Here is a 24,772-nt window from a genome sequence, read left to right on the forward strand (position 1 = left end):
TTCAAGTGCTTATCCAGGTACCTTCTCAATGTAATAAGAATTTCTGCCTTCAGAACCCTTTGAGGCAGTGAGTTCCATAGTACTATTATTTTCCAAGTGAAGAAAAGTTTATATAACTAATATTTCTACCCAGTAACTTAATAATATTTGTTACTGACCCCTCTACCAAGGAAAGTGGGTCCTTTTTGTTCACTCTGTCTAGACCTCTGAGTTAAGTCTCCCCAGTCTCCTTTGTTCCAAAGAAAACAACTGTATAATAGTCAACCCCTCCTCATGCTCAATTCCCCAGCCCTGGCAACATCTTTGTAAATCTTCTCTAAACTCTTATCCATGCCATCACACCGTTCCAGTGGTGTGGTGACCAGAATCCTACACTATACTCTAGCTATGGCACACTAATGTTTTATACAGTTCTTGCATGTTTTATATTCTATGCCTGGACATTTTTAACCAGCTTATCTCTCTGCCTTGGCACCTTTAAGACACCCCAAGATTCCACTCTTTAGTATCTTACCATTTACGTTTTCCCCGCTTTCTTTGCTTCCAAGTGCATTACCCTCATACTTTTTTGAATTAAATTTTGATCATTACTTCTGTGTCCAGGTAGCCAGTCCAGTCACGACTTCCTGCACCCTAGAACTCCCGCATTCACTAAAAGTCCTGATGATGATTTACTGAGACAATGTTGTAAACTATAATTTATCAACATCTCTTGTATTCTATGTCTTCTACCTCCTTGATCCATGTGGAACTGAATCAAATGCCTTGCTAAATCCATGTAAACCATATCAAATACACTATTGATGTAGGGTCCTGATGCGGGGTTTCAATCTGAAATGTTGACAATTCCTTTCCCCCGTCCCCCACAGATGCTGCTTGACCCATGGAGTTCCTCCAGCAGATGGTCTGTTCCTCCAGATTCCAGCATCTGCAGTCTCATGTCTCAAATACACTACCACCCATTGACTTTGTTACCTCCTCAAACGATTAAGTCAAGCTAGTAAGACATGACCTTCCCTATAATAAATCCACAGTGAATGACTTTGATTAAGATCTGTACCTTCCAAAATGCTGAGTTCTGATATCCTACAGAATTGTTCCAATAGGTTACTCAGAACTGATATTAGGCTGACTGGCCTACAGTTACTCAATCCACCTGTTTTCCCTTTTCTCAGAGAAAAATACTGTACCATATTAGCAATCCTGACTACTCCTTCCTTGCTCTTTTTTAATAGCCTGGGACATACTTTAGCTATTTTTTAAAAAAAATACAGCACAGAAACAGGAATCTTCAGCCCCCAGAGCATGCCAACCATCAACCACCCATTTACACCAATTGTACACTAATTCCATTTTATTCTCGCCACAATCCACTCCCCTCCTACCACCAACCTACACATTAGGGGCAATTTACGCAACCAATTAACCTACTAACCTGCACATCTTTGGAATGTGGGAGGAAACTGAAGCACCCGTGGGAAAACCACGTGGTCACAGTGTGAACATACACACTCCACAGAGACAGTAGCCAAGGTCAGGATTGAATCCAGATTGCTGGAGCTGAGGGGCAGTGGCTCAGCCCTTTAATTTGTTTTGTCCCTCTGCTTATCATTTCCAATACTTCACATACTTGAGTAGTAGAAAAATAAAGATCAATTCAGTATTAATGCACATCTTCAGAGGGCTGAGGTATAATGTGGTGTCTCTGTTTTTAGGGCCTTTGCAGGTGGACATTTCTGTGCTTCCTGCCCCATGATCATCAACCCTTTAAGTCACCTGCAATACCGATCTTAAAGCTTACAGTGCTACCAGGCGATGTCCTAGAGAACTATTGAAAGGGTTGCTGAGTAGCTAAGTGAAGTAACAAGCACTACCTGATAATTTTAACATACTATGTCAACTTCAGGAGAACATTGAGCACTCTACAGTCAGCTGTGACACTGCCCTTTGAGATCTCCTTTTGTTAGCAGAGTATCCCTTCAAATACTGAGTAAACCAAGAACATAGCACATTGTGCTCCTAGTTCTCCAGAGACTAATCCATGATGGTTGTTGTCTGGAACTTTGAGCAACTGTCAGTACTGGCTGAAACAAGTGATGATTGATGTCATTAGGTGTGTGTCCTGATGCTAGAAAAACAACAAAGCACAATAACGTGGATCATGATCAGTCCAATTTCCTAATTTCACCTGGAGAAATCTGCTCATGTGATTTATTCTGGAAAGAAATGATCTTCGGATTACATAGCACTGAAAGAACAGTGCTTTGTGATATAATTTTTAGGCATACCTCTCTGTCAAAAATTGTTCACTGTGAACAACTCTATAGTCATGCGAGTCAATGACTGCTTTCCCTATGCAAGTCAGGATGTTTCAATTTTACATTACATTGCAAGTTAAATGTAAACATTCAATACATAAGGCACAACTACATAGATTTTAGTAAGTTTGAATGTCATTCTCTTTCTTGTCCCCCAAATAAATATTATATAACCTATTCAAATTCTAGTGAGACACAAGAGATTGCAGATGCTGGAATCTGGAACAAACTAAATGCTGGAGAAACTCAGTGGGGCAGACAGCATCTATGGAGGGAAATGAACAGCCGATGTTTTGGGTTGAGACCTTTCATGTGGAATTCGAATTTCAAAGATCCGTTTGAAATATCCAGATTTTGCAAAGAAGGCATATTAAGATTTTTACAACACTATAATTTCAAAGTACCAGGAGCTCTGCTTTGTGCTGGATGTTTCCTTAAACCAAGGGTATTTTCTTCATGTATAATGTTAGCACAAGACAGTCCATTATTTTCATCACAGCCAAACTAACTGTGTTCTGTTTACTTTAAACCCACTGTAAGCACTTATTAATCCTACCACCCACCTTAAAAGCAAGGCAAACCTTCCAAGCAATTAACTTCTCTCTCGCATTTAGTATGACAGGATATCGAACTTCCTTTCCTTCACTGTCACGCTCAACCTTGCCATCCAGAGCAGGAGATTTGCGCGCCTCTGCATGAGCATAATCTGGACCAACTGTATAAACCTTCAGAAATGTATTTTATAACAGAAAGAAAGACATGCTTAAGTATGCTGTGAAAGATGGCAACTCAGACGTAAGTATAAATGACTCACTGAAAAAGGAATAAAATCAACTTTCTAGTGCAGTTTGTTTCCCTGAAGTAAAGCATTCAGAAGTGAAGAGACATCAGTTGGTAATAAGAGAATTTAAATTATTTTATAATGCTACAAAAATACAGTGAAAACATGGCCAAAGAACTGTTGCCAGTGAGCTTGGATTGCTTGTGAAAACCATACAATTTCCCTGAAAAATTAAGTATCTCAATTAATTTATTGATTATAGACTGAGAATTATTTTAGTTTGAAAAGATAATATTTGAATCTCTGTACCTTCACATCTGTACCATCTGTTGGCATAAATTGCTCATATATATAAGATCCAGTTTTTCGGACACTGCTTTCAGGAGAATAGACACTGCTTCTACTCCCAATCTAAAAGAGAAGAACAATTTACTCTATACATGGTATTTTGACCATTTTATTTTCTCTTTATCATCAGCTAATGTTTTCAGTATTTTACCAAATGATTCCATATGGCACTGCGAATGGTGATCTGAACAATGCCTTATTTGAAGGCTAGGTTTTTTTAAATTCATTGCTGAAAGGTGTGTCCATTCCCAAATCCCTTGAAAAAGGTGGTGGTAAGCTGCCTTCCTGCTTGATGGGTACTCCAATAGTAGTGAGATCCAGGAGCCAGCAATGACAAAAGAATGGCAATCCACTTCCAGGTCAGAATAGTATTCAGCTTCGAAGAGATGGTGCCATTTCCATGCACTTGCTGCCCTTGTCCTTATTAATTCATACAAGATCTGAGCTATCGCAAGGCTAGTATTTATTGTTCACCTCTAATCTCTGTTGAGGTGATGGTGGTGATTGAGAAGATGGTGGTGAGCCTTCATGTTCAACTGTTGCAGACATTGTGAAGGAGCTATTAAGGTAGGATATTTCAAGGTTTTCACCCCCAGTTACGATAAAGAAATGTTGATGTATTTTCAGGTTGTTATAGTGTGTTACTGGGAGGGAAATTTGCAGATGTGTGTTGTGGCCACGTAACTGATGCCCATAATCTTCAAGGAGTTAGATGATGTGTGTTTGGTCGGTGCAGTCCAAGAAATCTTGCCAAGCTGATGCAGTGAGTCTTATAGCTGACTAAACTGCAACCATTATGCATACATTTAATGATGTGAACAAGGTATTAATCAGGAGCATTGCTTTGTACCAAATGCTCTCAAGCCCCTGGAGCATTTGGTACAAAGCAATGCTTGAGGGGCTTGAGAGCATTTGGAGCAGCAGTTATCCAGGCAAGTGGACAAAATTACATCACACCACTGATTTGTGCCTTGTAGATAGTGTAAAGGTTTGATGAGCTACCAGAGAAGTCATTCATCACAGCATAGCCAGCCTTCAACTTGCTCCTGTAACCACAGTACACTGGAATTCATAGCTCTTCTGTTCACATTTGAGTCATGGGTGTGATAAGGTCTCGAGCCCTTCTAAAAATGTCTCTCTTCTCACTCCAAACATAAAGCTCAGCCTTCATTTCTTTTCAATTTTATGAAGCAGTTTGAAATGTTTTTAATGCTTAACTGCAAGTTATTTAGAAAATTAACTCAAAAAGTTATCCATGCTACAAATGGTGTAAAAGCATACAGAACATACCTTTCGAAAGAGTCTTTGGCTTCCCCCTCCAGCACTTGTTGGATAATAAATGTAAACATTGTGATCCTCTGCACTCACTGGTTTCTCCACAAATGGTTTTTGAAAGACATCTCCATTGACCTCTACGTGATCTTCACCCTCTATCAAATTACATTCTAGGAAGAGAGAAGTTATGGATTAGATGTCCGTTTGCATTACATTTAAGCTTATCCATTAAAAACAGAAGAATTTTGACTTTGATCTCACAAACAGGATAATTCTTTCAAAGAAGCTAGCTCAAACACTGATATTCCATTCAACAGTTAGATCAATACGCTCTATAAAAGAGAGAAATTGTATAGAAGAAAAGGAGTTACTTAAACAAATAATTCAAACCAAGTTAATGTAAACAAGGGTATCCTGGTGATTTGAAGTTGATAAATGAAAATGCTGATAACTTTTTGATATGGTGTCAAGAAAATCACAAGAGGAAATTCTTAGTGATCCAATATCCATCAAAGATCTAGAAAATGTCCAGAAAAGGAAGGATTGTGATCTAAGACAAAGGGTACAACAGTAGAAGATATTTTTAAAATGTATAAAAGATCATTTAGATTTTGGAAAAGGTTAATGCAAAATATTAACTGAAATTGAGCTACAGAAATAGAACAAGGGAATACAGATTAAAATTATTAAAGAATAACTATGGCACTAGCCTATGTGCTCCAATACAGTAATAAAAGGGGCATCCAGCTGAGACAGAAAATTGCCCACATATAGAAAAAATACACACCTAGAAAATAGGAGCAGGAGTAGGCCATTTGACCATTCAAGACTGTTCCATCATTCAATATAATCATGGCTCTTTCTCAATATCACATGTCTGGTCTCATCCTATAGCTTCTTTGTATCTAGAAATCTATCTGCCTCCTCCGTAAGCCACTTGGTCTCCACAACCTTCTGTGGTAAAGAATTCCATAGGTTCACCACATACTGAGTGAAAAAATTTCTCCTACTTTTGGTCCTAAACATCTTACCCCTGGTTCTACAGCTCCCAACCAGGGAAAACATCCTATCCACATCCACTCTGTCCAGCACTAACAAAAAGAAAATTCTGACAACGAGGTCCCCCCTCACTCTTCTAAAATTTAATGGAAGCAGGCCTGGTTGACTCAATCTCTCCTTCTAATACAGTCCTGCTGTCCAAAAACCAGTCTTGTAACTTGTGTTGTACTCCCTCAATGGTAAGTATATCCTTTCATAGACAAGGAGACTAAATCTACTAACACTATTCCAGGTGTGGTTTCTCTAAAACTTTGCGTAATAACAAGACATCCTTGCCCCCAAACTCAAAACTTCTGCAATGAAAGCCAATATACCATTTGCTTTCTTACCATTTGCTGCACCTGTATATTTGCTTTCAATGACAGGTGTAAAAGGGGAGCCAGGTTCCTTTGTGCATTAATATTTCCCATTCTTTCACCACTTAAATAACACTCTGCATTTCTGTTTTTTTTCCCGACTAAAGTGGATAATTTCACATTTATCAACCTTACACTGCAAATGTCATGTACTGTCCACTCATTCAACTTGCCTAAATTGACTTTAAGCCTCTGAGTCCTCCTCTTCTCAAATCTAACAGCAGTGGAATTATCATCACATAAACTCCAGCAGTTTGAAAAAAAGATTCAGCTTCATTTCAGGGACAACTGTGATAGGACAACTACTGTCAGTGATCTTCAGGTGCTATACTGAGAACTGAAAAAAAGACACCAGTGAATGGATAAAGCAAGTGATGCTCCTCACCTGTAAATATTTTGCTCTCATGGAACAACAGCCTATAATGTTACACCTAAAGTTAATGCCAGATAACTACAGAAGCAACCAAAATAGTGGGATCTAGAACTAAATTACCGTCAGGTTTATCTGGATCACGATTTAAAATTGCATAGCGCGGCAGTTCAATCCCTTCCTCTTTCAAAATTCGATAAACTTCCCTCCTGCACAGAATTATTATACGTTAGTAGAACTAAAAATGTCAAAAATAGAAAAAAAGATTTTAAAAAATCATCTTAAAGAACATTTTGAATACACGCAAATTAGTATTTTCCTTTAGGTTCTAGAGATTATGATGCATCCTTGAGTAATTCCATAGCGTTCCTATGCATGGTTTCAGTAAACAGGATATAAATGTATATTTGCACATGACAGTCTTAAGAGTAGAAAAGTGCAATGTGATGCATAAGAAAAATGTTAAAATCTTCAGACAAATTGAGACCTTTTCTGCTATTCTTCTTAGATTGTGTAGTTTAAAATCTTGTTTTGAATTTTGTCACCATTTCTGACAATTGCACATGTAGTTTATTAGAAAATGAAAATAGTTCATTTTACTGGATGGTGGGGAAACAATGAGCTGGATCACCTTAAAAGCCCACAGACATCAGGTCCTGATTTCCACACCTATCCACAGCAATGTGGAAGAATGCTGAAGGTCAGATGTGGGAATGTCAGACCCAATGCCTTGTGTCTGAATTCTCCATTGAACCAGGGGGATTCTGTAATACCCTGAGCTGAAGGGCTGGATATACCATATCAAGGGGCTCAGCTATAACCTGGTCATTGCTGGCACATCCAACATGGTGCCATTCATCTAAATATGGTCAGCAACCTTCACCAAAATAGTAAATGCAGGTGAATGATTTTATTTTCTGTAAAACTATTAACTAATATTTTTCATTAATGTACAGAAGGTTAATGTGGCTTAAAATGAATTTATACTTCAAACTTAATAATTTAAATGTTTTTCAACTACTTCTAAGTTTCTCTAATCGTCGTTTAAGGAATAATGAAAACACCTTCAACAGCACAAGGCCTGGAGATGTTCTGTGAATGGTTTCTTGGTTTCTGCCATCTGCAGCCTGGCTGCTACTTGTGGACTTCTACAGTTTGGGCAGCAGCACTTGAAGGACATCATGAGCAGTGCAGCTGCATAGGTTAAGTGTGACAACAGCTTGTGTGGAGGATAAAAACAAGTCATGGACCAGCTCCAGGATGACCTAGCCAAAATGATGTCAGGCACTTAAAAACCTTATTAGTTATAGATGCAATGCAACAAGAATCCATGATTGAAAAGAGGAATTATTTCTATAGATTTACCAACGTGCACAAAAGAATAATTCAACAAATATCACTTCAAAGCAAGATGAACCCGAGATGTATATAGAAAACAATAGTATATGGAATATTAAAAATACATCAAGGTTGCAAAATTGTACAAGAATTTAGCTGAAAACTTCAGTTTCAGTACAAGGGACCTATAAAATTAGATTCAGTGGTCGCTATGGCATATTGAATGTGCCTCACTTCAAATCATGATAAACCAGGATTCAGATTTCATAATAGGAATGACAGTGAGATTGTTAGTCTTCTGGGAAACTGAGCTACATCAGGATTTCCATACATTTGTGGTTTAGCATCAAAATCATTAAACTGCTGTCAGTGATTCAGCTCAACTCTACAGGCTGCACTATTTGCAGCTTTCTCTAATGAAATGAAAGAAAACCATTTGAACTAAGGTGAGTTTAACCTAGGTGCACTATAAAATGCCAAGAATTCTACAGTTTACAACAAGTGTCGGAGAATTTTTAATGGTGTACAATCCAGATTTTGTTACTGGTTACCAAACTACATGACCACACAAAAAAAAATTAAATACATATATTTTAATTCCATCAGATGAATATTTCAAAATAATGAACTATAACTTTGTTTTTAAAGATACATGTTTCTTCAGTCTTAGGAAACAAAAACAGTAGACCAATTTGCTCCATGAATCTGCTCTGCCATTTAATGAGATCATGTGGCCAAATTTCATATACCCAACCTGTTCCTTATTAACTTTGGTTAACCATTTTTTTTACCTTGAGTATGCGTGTATTCCAATCTATATTTAGCACTCGGAATAATATTCAAAAAACATTAATTAAAAATTGTGCTTTTTGCTGTGAGATAATTTAATATGATCCTCTTCTCAGCCTGTTTAATGACATCCTGGCTGATAGACACAAATCCCATGAAATTGATGTCTGACAGCACAAGGCATTGGGAAAAGGGGAAGTTATTATAAAGATCACTGTATCTTTAGGGGGGAAAAGTTTTCTTCAAGATCTGCTCTGAGATTTGTTGCTTATCGCAAATTATTGGCCTAAATATTTCTAAATAATTATTTATAAAATTTGTGTCTGGTCACATTTTATTAGAAACAAACATTTCAGTGCAATGTACATACTACTATGGCCCATATTTTGTGAAAAGATGAACAGAACCATTTTATATATATCTATATATCAATCATACGTATGCATGCGCGTGTGTGTGTGTGTGTGTGTGATATATATATATATATATATATATAAAAAAAAGATTCAGTGTGACCAAACAAAGTAAAAGCAACATTGAAGCACTGATGAAGGGTCCTGAACCATTAACTGTTCCTCTTTCCAAAGCTGCTACCTGGCCTGCTGCACGTTCCCTGTACTTTCTATTTTTATTTCAGATTTCCAGCATCTGCATTTTTATTTATTTCCACAAGTTGTAGAAGCTTTCTTATGTAGTTGCTCAAATTACCACATATCACTTTATCTTTAATCTAGAAATTAATCAGTAAAATAACTAAAAGGTAGCCAGCCTTTCAGGCTCTCCCTGTTCAACAAGTTACAATTATTTAAACATTTGATTACTCTGATGAGGAGAAAAAAGCCAATTGTTTCTAGTTTCTGTGGTGTTTGAATAGTATCTCCACAGGGTCAAGCATCAGAGATAATGGAATATTTTTCTCTCTTTGCCAGCTTATTTTCCATCTACAGCCATGAACAGAGACAAATTAGGATTGTGAATTTGCCTCATTAATGCAAAACCACTGTTAAGAATGGAAGATACTTTAAGTATAGCATGAACTGTCAGAACTTTAACGCATTCTACCATTATGTAAAAGATACTGCAAGTTTACTTGGTCTCAAGGGTTTGACTTCTACTTCCAATTTTTATTGATTAGCAAACTAGACTGGAGATATGCTGCCTGTAAAGGTTATTTGTCAGTCAAAAAGCAAGGAAGATTCAGTTACTGCATCCAGTGTACAAATTGATAGTAAACAGTGACTGTTCTCTCCCACATTTGGATTACAAAAGCATGCAAAGCTATGGAAGTGGACCTTTGCTCTCAACTCAAATGAATATATCTACAGTAATCCCAAGCTACAATTTTATCTAAATTATGATATCTAACTCATGACCTACAGCTTGAATTGAGTATGTTACCATGTATCATTAACCATGACCTTGAATTCCATTTCTTATAAAACATATGTTACACTTCTTGTGCATTGATTAGCAGTCCTTATATAGCTGATGCACATATATTGTATATTTCTTTTAGGCATTTTGACTAGTGAGATTTCAAAATTCCTAATTCCTTTCATGTGGCTAAGGTTTCTCAAGTAATTTCCTCAAAATTAATAATTTCAACTCTTATTTGGGCATCAGCAGCTGTTTGTTATCTCATCCCAGTGACCATTGTTCAAGTATGCTACGAGTCGAGGCTGTGAGTATCAAGGAATTATTTTAAGGATTTATAGTCACAACCATTCCTATTTATATTAGATGAGCAAATAGAAGGCATTAAATTCTGATTCCGAAATTTCGAGTACCTAATGACAGTTCAGTGGAAATGTTGTGACAAAAGTGATGTCTTCCATACACGATGACAAAGCAAAATCTCATTTACCCAGTCAGATAGATGTAAATGACCCCACTTCATTCACAATATCTAAGGACAGCAGCAATTTTCTGGTCTTCTGTCCAACATTCACTCCTCAACCAATAACGCATAAGCAGATTTTGTTTCACTTTATCGGATTTTTAAGGATTTGGCCATCACTATTAAAATCAGTATTTATTGCCTATGTCTAGCTGCCCTTGAACTGAATGGCTTGCTAAACTATGTGACTCCAGATGCATTGGAATAAAAGCCAGACTGTAGAAGAATGCAGATTTTCTCCCCTCTAAAAGTGACAGAGAGTGAAGGTCATTAGTGAACCAGATGCGATTTTAAAATAATTGCATCTGGTTTTGTGGTCATTAATAATGCTTTCTTTAAAAAAAAATCCAGATTACTAATGGATTTTTAAATTGCACAGCTGCCAAGGTAGGATTTGCACTCGGGTCTCTGGATTGTTAGCCGAGGCCTCTGGACTACCAAGCCGCTAATTTAACCACCGACCCACCACCACATTTTCTTATTTGAGGTTTGCTTATCTTACTTGATACTTGTTAATTGTGGCCCTTGTTTGCATACAGAACTATGATTATACTTCCAGAGTTACTCATTGGTTGTGAAACGCTTTGGTTTACCCAAGGACACAAAGGTGGACTATAAAATAAATACTTTTCTTTATCCTCAGCTATCTGCACAGTCTTTTCAGCGAAGCTCATTTCATAGCTATCAAGCTAAGTAATCAGTATGCTTCCCCTCTTAAACAGACGTGTTCCACCTTGGCAAGTCTATTTACTCAGAGCGCTTACCTGTCTTGAATATCATATTGCATGTTCAAATCATTAATAACAAATGGATTCCTGAGCTTTGCATAGGCCACTGCTTTGTCCAAAAGAAATCCTTAAAATAATAAAAGAAATGGTCTTAAGGTTTCTAATCCATATGGAAAGTGGGAATTCAGAAGCACCCTCATAATGTGGACAATTTTACATCCATTAATTTTAATCCATAAAATCATCTCAAATGCAACAAAAGACTCCCCACATTCCCCAAAAGAATGTTAGTTTCTTATAATTTCTTCTACCTCTTATACAATAAAGGGAGTAATTTTTGCTTTAAATCAGTGAATCTAAGCCATCTTATTCATAACATTTACATTCATACAATGAAATGAAATCAGACTCAAATTGCTGCCTCATCTACTGTGGATACTGATTGGCATTCTGTAATTGGCAGTATCCCTAGGAAGATCTATTCTATAAATCACAAACTGGAGATTGTTGACTAATTTCAACTCAGGCAATAAGGAAGGAGAAAGATTATACAAGTCACTGGATACACTAGGGTTCAAAAGGAAAAGGTTGGCCAGCACTGATACTCTTTGCAGTGCTTGTGGGTGGATATTGGGAGAGGACAGGTTCAGTCATCTGCAATTCCTTCCCCGTTTGAAGAGTTTGCATTACTCATTGCCATGGTTCATTTGGCAAGAACAGGCAAGGCACCAGTCAGGATCAGAACAAGTAACCTTACATCTTGTAAGAAATCAATTTACATCTTAAGAAAGCAAGAGTTCTGCATTTGGATCAAATGTTTGATCCTGACTTATTTCAATAACCTTTATAAATGTGATAGATTAAGAAAGTTGAACAACATAGAAAGGTGAAGTCTTTAAGTGTTATAATTTTTAAATTTTATTTTTCAGCCCCAACTCATGACTGATAATTAAAAACTGAAGGAATAAGACTCCATGTTTCTAAAAGTTAATTTCAAATGCAAGAAATGGTGTTTTAAGACTTACATTATTAACAAAACTTTACACTGAAATGGATAAATGCTGATTACTATGGATTTATCAGGCAAGTACCACAATTTCATGCATTTTGATGAACTCGATGCCAAATTTCCCACAGAAGTTATCAGTATGGTGCAGCTTTGGGGAGAAATTGGGGCAACTCAGACAGCAATTTATTCTGATGAAATAGCATTGCCTCAAATCGTTAATGCTGTTTCTATCTCTCCACAAATGCTAACCGACTTGCAAAATATTTCTTCTTTTACCTCAAAGTAAACTACTGATTTATCTGTATTGTATTATACATGGAGAGCTAGCAATAGCATTAATTATCATCACAAGTAGGTGTAAAAGCTCTAAACAATGTAAAAGCTCTAAAAATGGATCTCAGCAAAGTAAGGTCAGACATCATATACATCTCAAAACTGCTACCTTTTGAATGGAAAGAGATGAGGCAATCACAAAGTGGCCATTTTTCCACTGGCTCATTTAGAATAGTGTCTTCTTCAAAAATTACAGTAGTGATGTATTTAAATTTGCAAAGTCGTCCCAGAATCTCACTCATTGGCTTGGACTTAGATTTCTTGGCCATGGCACAAATTCCAACTACAATCTGTCTTTCTGGTGGCTACAGAATAAAGGTCATTTTATATATTAATTAAACCAAGTCTCCATGTAAATCTCTTCCAATAACTTAACTCACTCCAACAAAGGACAAAATGAACAGAAACATTACTAGAAATGTAAACACAAAATGTTCAGTATAAAAAGTGATATTACAATTTATATCTTCATTTAAATTTAAACATAAGTATTTATTATCATAGTTTTTATATACACATCCTCAGATATATTATATACTCTTTTTTTTTCTCAGACAAGAAATTAATTAATATTGAGCACTCACAGAATCATATTCTTCGTCCTGATCAAAGTCTTCAAATACTTCCTGTTTCATTTGTTGCAATAGCTCCCCATCTTCAGGTCCAAGAAAGAAGGTAGGATGCTGGGTTTCCAGACCATGAACAGACATGATTGCTTAAAGTGCTTTTTATCAACAACTAGCAGCCAAACTGCTAGCTAGAGAAATAGCACTCCCTATATGTAGCAGTGCAACCAAGCAAGGTCACTCAAGCCTGGTTGCTGGATTTGTGGTTAGCTGCCAAATGCACTTCAACTTCTTACTGGAAAGTCCACATATTTAAACCGTGCACCTTCTTAAAGCTTGCAGAATGTCCTAGACCATGGACTATTCTCTGAGATTCTTAGCAAGGCTACATTCTTCCTTCTGAAAAAGAGTGAAATTGTATGTTAATATGACTGCAGGTTTGCTCGGCAGAGTCAGATAAACTCAAGAACACATATCACTGTCTGTAATTTAAACAGCATAGCTTAATCCAAGAAATTGTAGACAAAAAGTTTGAAATTAAAAACAGTTATCAACAAAATACAAAAGGCTATTTAAACTAATACCAATCACATTGCTTAACAGCAAACACACACATACCATGAAAAAAACAATGATTATGATAAGACAATGTTTTCTCTTTCCATTAGAAAATGGCTAGAGCCTAGAAATACAGTATATAAAAAGATGCCTATTACAATCCTTCTAGAACATCCTGAAGTACTCTACAAATACTTCAGCAATGCAGTCATATTTTGGTACAGCAAATTGGTAAGTCAATTTTATATACAAACTCCCAAAAAACAGCAATGTGATAATGACTAGATAAGCTGCATCAGTAATATTGATTGAGGGATAAATATTGATCAGAACACCAGGGATAACTTTCCAGCTATCCAAAAAATAAACCAATATTTTTCAAACACTTAAGAGAACTAACAATGTTTTGGTTTAATATTTCATCTAACAGTTCAGCATATCCTCAGTACTACACAGGATACCAAACCAGATCTTTATGTTGAAGTTAATGGAGTAGGATTTAAATGCGCTACCACATAATCCACACTCATCAGTAATATAACAAAAAAAGTGTTTATCAGAAAAACCAGAGCATTTTCAATAACAGTGCTTGTCCTTTAATCAATGAGTAACCAGGTTTAAAAATCAGGGAATGATTTTTAATTAAACTATTCAGTAGTTACACTGGTCAGTTTCTTAATCAATTTTTTTCTCTTAGTAAATTAACCATTTTCTGATATGAAAAAGATCTTCATAACATGGCTGTGGACCTGAGCAATGTCCTCTCAAATCAAGACACCTGGCTGAAACCTGCAATTTTAACTATTGCACCTGCCAAATTTTACAGTGGAAGTAAAAAGGGCTGAATTCATACTTAAATCAGCATAAAAGATCACAGAAAATAAACAAGAACTGTGTTCTATCCATGCAATTTATTTGCATTTAAAATTGCCGAGTCCTTTCTGCTGGTTTGGCCAATTCTCCACAGTTGTGACAATATGGCTAGCATAAACAAGCATAAACGAGATCTTCTTGGTCTTGGAAATATCGACAAATTAATCTCTGCTACACAGAATACCGTCTTTTAGAGAATGTGTGGAGTACAATTGGAGGAAGGAGGGTGGTGAGGAATGGAGAGCACAGGATGAAACCCTATTAACAGTGTAATTTCAATGATAAACATTTAATTTATATTACACAATGTTTGAGAAACCTGAGAATTGAAAACAATCCAATTACTTGCAGAACACTTTATTACTTGGACAACACACATTTTATGGATGTGCAGGCTACACATTTATAATATGGTTTGATAAAATTCAAATCTGAAATATTAACATATACATATGTAAATATTAACATTACTACCATCGGGAAGGAGGTGCAGGAGCCTGAAGACCCACACTTAATGTTTTAGGAACAGCTTCTTGCCCTCCACCATCAGATTTCTGAACAGTCCATGAACCCATCAACACTACCTCATTATTCCTCTTTTGCACTTTTTTTTGGGTAACATTGCAATTTTTATGTCTTGCTGCCACAAAACAACAAATTTCATGCCATATGTCAGTGATAATAAACCTGATTCTGATCCTTTCTTTAGATATTGACTGAAATACTGCAGATCTCCACCATTCTCTATTTTTGTTTTTGTTACTTACAGTAAGATGATGAAAATTTGTGACTTGCGCAAAAGGGACAAACCCCTTTAATCTGTAATGACACAACTTGGGCAACATTTTCCACATGGCCAAACACTCTCTTACACAATGCAAGATCCCCTCCCCCAAAGCCTCATTGCCTTTTTTGTCCCAATTATTTTGCTGAAAAAAGCAACACACAAGGGAATATGTGGCACATGGAATGTGGCAATTTCTCCTTTGAAGAGCCTGCAGATTAATCTTTCCAACCGTATCTTCCTGGAGTTTCATCGTAAAACGAAGTTCACAAGTGAACTGGAGACAGAAGAGATCATAATCTGGAGTAAAAAAACGAATTGCTGGAGGAACAGTGGGTCAGGCAGCATCTGTGAAGGCAGAGGTGGTGGGGGGGTGAGGTGGGAGGGGGTGAAGGGGCAAGGTGGGAGGGGGGGCTGGAAAGTACAAGTGGAGACACAAGAGGCTGCAGGTGCTGGAATCTGATGAAGGTGATGTGGAACCAGATAAGGGAGTGATGATCGGCAGATGGAACCAGTTTGGGGAGGGCAAAGGAGACCCAGCAGGTTAAGCGTGTGGGTGATTGGCAAATGGAGCCAAATGGGGGAGGGGAGTAAGAAAGCTGGGTGGATCAGAAGGAGAGAGAGAGAAAGGACCACGCCGGTATGGGTCACCTGAAACTGGAAAATTCAACATTTACATCATTGACTTGTTGACTACTCAGGTGGGATATGAGGTGTTGTCCGCCAGTTTCGCCTTACCCCACCCTCCCACCCTGCCCCCGGTTCCATCTGCATCTCACCCACACACAAAACCTAATGAGACTCCCATCCTTTCCCTCAACTGGTTCCACCTGCCCATCATCCCTCCTTTATCCGGTTCCACTATCACGATCCTTATTTATTAGGTTCCAGCATCTGCAGCCTCTTGTGTCTCTACTTATCACCCTCCAGCTTGACTCTCCCTCCACCTCCCCTCCCCCCACCTGTTTCTTTTTTTAAAACCTCCCCTCTCCTTTTTTATCTCTACCCTATCACCCACCCAACAGTTCTCCCAACTCCTCCCCCACCTGGTTGCATCTGCCCATCATCCCCTTCCTCACGTGGTTCCACGTATCATCTGCCAGCCCCTGCCTCACTCCTCCCCCTCACCTCTTTATTCTGGCTATCTTCCCTGTACATTCTCTGTCCCCGGTGCAAGGTCTCCACCGGAAACGTCGACCATCTTTCTGTCTCCACCGATGCTATCTGACCCACTATGTTCTTCCAGCAGTTTGTTTTTTGCCTCAGATAGGAACTTTTGAGCCAGTGAAAATACCCAAAGTTCAACTTTTAAATTGAGCCAGTGAAACCATAGAACATGTTTAACAGACGATATTTTGGTAACAAATTTAGCTAGCAACTTAATTCCATGCAAAATAAATTAAACACCCTAACAAAAAGAATTTGGGGAATTTCAGAGAAGAGGCTTCAATCTGTTGATATCCACAAAACAGAAGCATTCTTTGAACAGGCAAAGAAGAAAACAAAACAATGTTCATTACGCTCTGATCTAAGTGACAATGGGATACTCCTTTTGATAAAAACTGGGATCCATACGAAGTACTGCAGGATTCAGAAACTAATGACACGGCTGAAGAGCAACTTGAAATCATCCAGATACAGGTTCAGATTCCACTCCAGATACCTATGGGTTCAGTGCAGTCCCGAGGGAAAGTTGTGGGAATGGGGATAAAGGTTGGGACACCGAGGGCAAGGACACGAAGAGAGAATCAGGATGAAAGGGGAGGCAGTTATGCTAGAGGCATCCGAGGAAAGGGTGCTGGCAGGCGTGTGCATTGTCGCAATGCATTTTGTCTGCTTAAGAGTTTGTGTGCACGTCGGGTCTGTGTCACCCTGGTCCTCCTTACCATTGAACCAAGACCTTGCTGTCAAGACTTTGAGGTTGCTGAAGTGCAACAGCCACCCCACTTCAAACAAATTAAAACAAGGGCATTTTCCACTTCTCAGAAATGGAATGGAAGCAAATCATCCCCAACCCCTCGGGACTACCCAAGGAGAAGAGGGTGTTCTGCACTGTTGGAGGTGTTGGATAAGGTATTAAACAATCTTCCCCCTCATTGGATGCAAGTACACCAATGTCATTATTTCTGATCCGAAATTCCCCAACAGTGACTACATTTCAAAAAGTACTGGACCTTCCGAGTTCCTCTAGCAGTTTGTGTTTTGCTCCAGATTCCAGCACTTGCAGTCTCTTGTATCTCAAAAAGTGCTTCATTGGATTATTTCAAAACAGTTGAAAGTCAGAGTGAAAGGTGTCATGTAAATACACATTTTATTTCCTTACTGCAGATAGCCAGTTTATTGGACATGTTATCAATACTGTAGTCTTGAACAAAACTTACAAAACAAAAAGCACTTATGTCAAAGTCAAAATCAAGTTTATTTTCATATGCATAAGTACATATATGCACAGGTGCAATGAAAACCTTGCAGTAGCAATGACAGGCACATTGCATCAGACCGATGACTCACTGGTCCTGCTTCTTGCACACATGTAGAACTCTAAAAGTTCATTACTGCTGTTGCCAACTTCCACCTTGCTCTCACCTTCTCGTAATCCATCTCTGACTCTTCCCTTTGCTTTCTGGATCTCTCCTTCTTCATCAGTGTGGATAGACTAACCACAACATCTACCACAAGCCCACAGACTGCCTCAGTTGCCTTGATTATAACTGCCTCCTGCAAAGACATTACATTCTTTCAGTTCCTCCGTCTTCATCACACTTTTTCCAATGATGACACATTCCTTACAGGTGCCTCTGAATTGAATGACCTCTTCCTGAACCGTAGGTTCTACTCTACCATAGTGGACAGAGCCCCTGACCCCATCTCATCCAATTCCCACACCTTTGCTCTAACCCCTTCTCCTGGGTAAATAAAGCGTAGAATTCTTCTGACCTTGCCTTCCAGCCCATCAACCTCCACACATTCAACAGTTCATCCTTTGCATTTTCTGCCAGCTCCAATAAGATTCTATGACCAGCACATACTCCCCACCTCTTCCCTTTCAGCATTTCAAAAGGGTCCCTCCCTTCGTGACTTCTAGTTCCCCTCTTCCATCCACACCTACTACACCCCGTCGTTTGCCATTTGTCCCTGCATGCGCAAGACATGCAACACTTGTCCTTTCACCTCTTTCATCTACCATGGACCTGTCTCTGATTGTGCCCTTTTTTTGCACTGAGGTCTTGTTTATGCACACTCTTTTTCTCTCTCTTCACTGTCCTGTATAATTTATATTCTGTGTGTTGCCTATACCTAGTTGTCTGTGCACGTGCTGCAAGCAAGTATTTTTTAAATTGCACCTATACCTCACCATACTTGTGCACATGACAATATACCTGACTTGATGCCCTCCTCACCATTCAGGGACCAAAGTGTCCTTCCTGGTGATACAGTGATTTATTTGAACTTCTTCCTGTGTAGTGAACTGCATTCTCATTTACACTGCAGAAACCAAACGCAAATTGGATGATCACTTTGCAGAACACCTTGCTCAGTCTGCAGGGGTGACCCCGAGCTTCCGGCTGCCTGCCACTTTAAACCTCCAGTCTACTCCCACTCTGAACTTGTGGCCTCCGCACTGTATCAATGAGACTCAATGCAAGCTTGAGGAACAAAACCTCATCTTTCTCTGGAAACGTTGCAGCCTGCAGGATTCAATATCATGTTCTCCAACTTTAGGTAAATTGCTCTTTCCTTCTGTTTGTAAGAAAACTGACCAATTTTGCCTACCATCATTTTGGCTCAGCTTTTCCTTTTTTATTGTATAGTCCAACCTTATATTGTGTAGATCCACAGCCTTAACATTAACAACACATTACACAGACAAAGAAACTTAATTGGATCTTAACACCCACATTAAGTCATCCTGTCTCAAGCTATCGGAAAAATTCCTTTTGTTCCACTCCTTGCCCACCCCTTTTCCTGCTACCTCTTACCCAGTTTTGATGAATGTAACCAGACCCGAAATGTTTAACTGTTTCTTTCCACAGATGCTGCCTGACCTGCTGAGTGTCACAAAGTCTTGTTTTTCTTTCAGACTTCCAGAATCTGCAGTTTTTGTGATTTTCATTTAAAGATCAAGTGTGTCTATCTCTGCCTTTCTGAACAACAAAGAGTTTTGAAGTAAAACATGGTCCTCTTACTTTTTCTGTCGAACTGATTAACCAAAATGAACATAACTTTCAAGTCTACATTCGATTCAAAATTCTACAGCAAGGATAGTTGGCATGGGTATATACCAGTATACAAAGAATGCCCTTTATAGCAGAAATGAAGTACTAAGCTTTGAAAGAACGTAAGAAACTGAAGCAGGAATAAGTGATTTGCCTGTACCCTGTCCCCCATGATTACGCCATCATTCAGTTATCTCTGACCTCAGTGCCACTTTCCTACACTAACCCTATATTCCTTGATTCCCTTAATGTACAAAGATGTAGCAATCTGTATCTTGGATATGTTCGGCAATAACCTGCAAAGCCCTCTTAGGCAATGAACTCCAAAGATCAACCACCACCTGGGTGACAAAATTTCTTTATCTCTGTCCTGAATGATTGACTCCATATTTTGATCCCTAGTTCCAGGCAACCCAGCCAGGGAAAACAGCACTCATCTCACCTACTCCAATGAGATCATCTCTCATTCTTCTAAACTCAAGGGAATACAGGCCATGTTTGCTTAATCTCTCCTTATTCAGCAAATTTGCCATCCTAGGAATCAATCTACTAATTTGCATCCTTTCTGTCTCAATTACATCCTTTATTTGGCAGGGAAACCAGATTTGTATACAACATCACAGATGCTAGCTCATCAAGAACTGTATAATCAGAGCAAGATCCCTCTATTCCAGTACTTAACATGCTATTTCCCTTCTTAATTGCTTGCTGAACTTGCAATAATAACACAAGGAATCCAGGTCCTTCAGAACACCACTTTTCAGTCATGGTAGTGTAACACTTAGCGTTATGCTATTACAGCGCTAGCAACCCGGGTTCAATTCCGGCCACTGTCTGTAAGGAGTTTGTACGTTCTCCCCATGTCTGCGTGGGTTTCCTCCGGGTGCTCCGGTTTCCTCCCACATTCCAAAGACGTACGGGTTAGGAAGTTGTGGGCATGCTATGTTGGCGCCAGAAGCGTGGCGACACTTGCAGGCTGCCCCCAGAACATTCTACACAGAAGATGCATTTCACTGTGTGTTTCCATGTACATGTGACTAATAAAGAAATCTTATCTAAGAAAATACTCCACATCTATTTTTTTCTACCAATGTGAATGACCTCCTATTTTCCCACATTTCCAACTTCACACCCTTCTTGTTCAATTAGCCTGTCCTTACCCCCAAAGCCTCCTTAAATCCTGCAAAAAAATACTTATAGTGTTTTCTCAGGAGATACAGCTTCACAGCATTAAATGTTTAAGCTGATACTTGTAATTCAGAATATTCATATTGGAGCCACCATCACTTACTGCAGGATGAAGAGTCCACACAAGTGTCACAAAAGGCTACAAAGCCAGTGCATTTGTAATCACCAGTATCCTTGAAAAAGCTAGCTCATGTCCCAATTTGCTTACAATCATTTTGATCATGGTGATCATTTTAAATTAAGATGACTATGAACATAAACAAAAAAAATGCATAACACAAAATGTTTCTAGAAGGTCTGATTGAAGACAATCTTCCATTTTTGGTACAATAAAAATATAAAAAATACTGACACTTGCAATCATTCTGTCAAGCTGAGAAAACTAAACAGATGGTTCCAGAAAAAGTACACAATTCCGTATATTCGCAGGAAAAGAACTGGCTACATAGGGCACTACCAAAATATTAGGTTGGCCCAAATAGCTTAAAGAAGATATCTTTATTAGTCACATGTACATTGAAACACAGTGAAATGCATCTTTTGCGTAGTGTTCTGGGGGCAGCCCGCAAGTGTTGCCACACTTCCGGCGCCAACATGGCATGCCCACAACTTCCTAACCTGTATGTCTTTGGAATGTGGGAGGAAACCAGAGCACCCAGAGGAAACCCACACAGACACGGGGAGAACATACAAACTCCTTACAGACAGTGGCCGGAATTGAACCCGGGTTGCTGGCGCTATGAAAAGCACTATGATACTAGAGGAACTCAGTAGGCCAGGCAGCATCTGTGGAGAAAAGCAGGTGGTCAACGTTTCGGGTCAGGACTCTTCTTCAGGACTGGTGCATTCCCCACGGATGCTGCCTGGCTTGCTGAGTTCCTCCAGCATCACAGTGTTTTTCATCTAGATTCCAGCAATCTGCAGTCCTTTGTTTCTCTAGATCTATCCTTTAACCGATTTTCATGTCCTATTCCTATCAAGCACAGATCAGACAAAATCAATTACGCGGATGTTATAAGATAGGGCAGACAAGGTAGGGTAGCGGTTAGCATAACAATTCCGGCTGCTGTCTGTAAGGAGTTTGTACATTCTCCCCATGTCTGCATGGGTTTCCTCCGGGTGCTCCCGGTTTCCTCCCACATTCCAAAGACGTATGGGTTTGGAAGTTGTGGGCATGCTATGTTGGTGCTGGAAGCATGGCAACACTTGCAGGCTGCCCCCAGAACACTCTATGCAAAAGATGCATTTCACTGTGTTTCAATGTACCTGTGACTAATAAATATATCTTATGTGCAGAATATATACCATTTCAGAAATAGCAAGAGTTTCTGAAAACTGCAAAATCTTGCTGCGTTCATATAGAACATAGAACAGTACAGAACAGGCCCTTCGGCCCACAATGTTATGCCAACATAGCTAATCCCTCTTACCTACAGAATGCCCATATCCCTCCATTTTCCTCTCATTCATGTGCCCATCCAACCTCATGTTAAAAGCCCCCAGTGAATTTGCCGCCACCACCCTATCAGGCAACACATTCCAGGTATCCACGACTCTCTGAGTAAAAAAACCTTACCCCTCACATCTCTCCTGAACCTACCCCTCCTCACCTTAAATGTATGCTCTCTGGTATTGGATCACTTGTCCACCCTATCTATGGCCCTCATAACTTTATACACTTCTAACAGATCACCCCTCAGCCTCCGTCGCTCCAGAGAAAAGAGCCCAAGTTTGTCCAGCCTCTCCTGAGAGCACATGCCCTCTAATCCAGGCAGTATCCTTGTAAACCTCCTCTGCACCCTCTCTAAAGCCTCGACATCCTTCCTACAGTGAGGTGACCGGAATTGCATGCAATATTCTAAATGTGGCCTAACCAGAGTTCTATAGAGATGCATCACAACTTCTTGACTCAATACCTCTGTTAATGAAAGCAAGCATTCCATAAGCCTTCTTAACCACCCTGTCTACCTGTGTAGGACGCTTAACAGTGTTGAAGAGCAGAGACACCTTGGGAATGCAAGCTCATTGAAAGTGGCTACACAGGTAGACAGGGTGGTTAAGAAGGTTTAGGGAATGCTTGCATTTATTAATCGAGGTACTGAGTGTAGGAATCAAGTTGTGATGCATCTCTATAGAACTCTGTTGCCTCTTGACATCTCTGACAAACCATAATATTTAGAATGAATGGGGGTAAGTTTCTCACTGCAACAGTGACAGGCATTGGGTGAGTGCACCTTAACACAGAGAGCCCCGTAAGCTTCGGGGAGCGATGCTCCTGTCGGGCTGGACACGTGGGGAGGGGGGGGAAAACGCCCGATCACGTGACCTGCTCCCCGGTCCCGTCTGATCATGTGACCCGCCCGTTACGTCACGTCACGGCCGTTGGCACCGGGGCGCACGTGCCGCCGCCTTCGCTCTCCCACCCGGGGGGGCAAGTTTCACCCCCACCCGTCACATCGGGCTGCCTGTGCCTCACGGGGGGAGGCCGAGCCGAGCCGAGCTGCCCGCCCCCGGAGAGCCGGGCCCCCGCCCCGCACGGCGGTTACCTCGCGTCCCGTTTACCTGGGGCGGCCGCCCCGCACTCACTCCGGCCGTTCGCTGCTTCCACCCGTCCCACCGCCAAAAGCGTCCGGGCGGACCCGCTTCCACTCGGTACGGGCGCCGGAGGTTCCGCTTTTGGAGTTCACCAGTCAGGGTTCCGGGCAAGTGAGGAACGTTGGCTGCGTTCAGGAAGGAAGGCGTTTTGTGCGTTACTCAGCCCTGCTTCTGCTTTTTCACGGTGAATGAGAGTTACCCACCTCGGTTTATGCTGATTCTGTGAGAGGAAATTCAATGTTGGTGTCCTCTTGTGTAATGTCGACCTGCAAAGCTGCAGAAGTGCCTACAGCAGAACAGCTCAGCAACACAACTGAAGAGCAGCCACAAATAATTACACTCAGTCACTGCATCATTGAGTCGCAGAGTCAGCCCACAAAACGAGCCTAGACTAACTCGTCTCTTAGTTCTGAGGGGTTCCAGACCTGAAACATTAACTGTTCCTCTTTCTACAGATGCTGCCTGAGTCTTTGCAGCATTTTCTGTTTTATTTTAGATTTCCAGCATTTGCAGATTTCTTTTTTTTATTTTCACCCCTCTGCACTCTCAGTCCTGATGCAGGGTCTCGACCCGAAACGTACAGATGCTGCTCGACCCGCTGAGTTCCTCCTGCAGTTTGGTTTTGGCTCCAGATTACAGCGTCTGCAGGCTATTGTGACTCCTTGTTTCTCTGTTTAAGAAGGGCAAAAGAAATAAACTGGAAATTATAGGCCGGTGAGCCTTCTATCAATGGGAAGGAAATTATTGGAGAAGATTCTTAGGGATAGTATCTACCTCGCATCTGGAAAAGCATAGACATATTAGGGATAGTCAGCATGACTCACAAACTTGATTAAGCTTTTTGAGGAAGTGCTGAAGCTGATTGATGAGGGTAAGGCAGTGGATATTGAATACATGGACTTCAGTAAAGTTTTCAAAGTGGTCAGAATCAGATTTATTATCACTGATGTATTTTGTGAAATTTGTTGTTTAGTGGCAGCTGTACAGTGCAAGACATAAAAATTACTAAAAGTTACCAAAAATAAATAAAGCGCAAAAGAGGAATAACAGGATGGAGTTCATGGATTCATGGACTGCACATGGGATGCATGGAGACTTGGTACATTTGATTCAAAATTGGTTTTGTCATGGAAATCGGGGGGTGGAGGGGTGTTATTCTGACTGGAGGTCTGTACCAGTGGTGTTCTGCAAGGATCAGTACTGGTATTTCTTTTGTTTGTGATAGATACAAATTATTTGGGCTAAAATGTGGATGGGCTGATTGTTAAGTTTGCAGACGACACAAAAATTGGTGGAGTTGTGGGTATTGAGGGAGGTTGTCAAGAGATTCAATAGGATATAGATCAGTTGGAAATGTGGGCAGAGAAATGGCAGATGGAGTTTAATCTGG

At 39.8% G+C, this 24,772-nt stretch overlaps 1 protein-coding gene across 12 annotated transcripts in view; it reads right to left on the bottom strand.

Annotated features, from left to right (window-relative positions):
* ppip5k2 (diphosphoinositol pentakisphosphate kinase 2) overlaps window positions 1-23,461 on the bottom strand; it is a 94,029-nt gene extending 70,568 nt beyond the window's left edge. For 9 of the 12 annotated variants that reach the window (XM_052019477.1, XM_052019475.1, XM_052019472.1 and 6 more), the window contains exons 1-8: window positions 23,350-23,430; window positions 13,186-13,566; window positions 12,711-12,906; window positions 11,296-11,386; window positions 6,631-6,716; window positions 4,738-4,892; window positions 3,409-3,510; window positions 2,882-3,043 (exon numbers count right to left, since the gene is read on the bottom strand). In XM_052019477.1, coding sequence (XP_051875437.1) covers window positions 2,882-3,043; window positions 3,409-3,510; window positions 4,738-4,892; window positions 6,631-6,716; window positions 11,296-11,386; window positions 12,711-12,906; window positions 13,186-13,311 — 918 coding nt within the window. In that variant the 5' untranslated portion in view covers window positions 13,312-13,566; window positions 23,350-23,430. Of the gene's footprint in view, window positions 1-2,881; window positions 3,044-3,408; window positions 3,511-4,737; window positions 4,893-6,630; window positions 6,717-11,295; window positions 11,387-12,710; window positions 12,907-13,185; window positions 13,567-17,968; window positions 18,101-23,333 lie in introns of all 12 variants that reach the window. The other 3 variants (XM_052019468.1, XM_052019469.1, XM_052019466.1) reach the window with 3 other exon arrangements.
* Between the last annotated feature and the right edge of the window lie 1,311 nt (window positions 23,462-24,772).

The sequence above is a fragment of the Pristis pectinata genome, chromosome 7 (genome assembly GCF_009764475.1).
Source record: "Pristis pectinata isolate sPriPec2 chromosome 7, sPriPec2.1.pri, whole genome shotgun sequence".
In the NCBI taxonomy this organism is placed as follows: Eukaryota; Metazoa; Chordata; class Chondrichthyes; order Rhinopristiformes; family Pristidae; genus Pristis; species Pristis pectinata.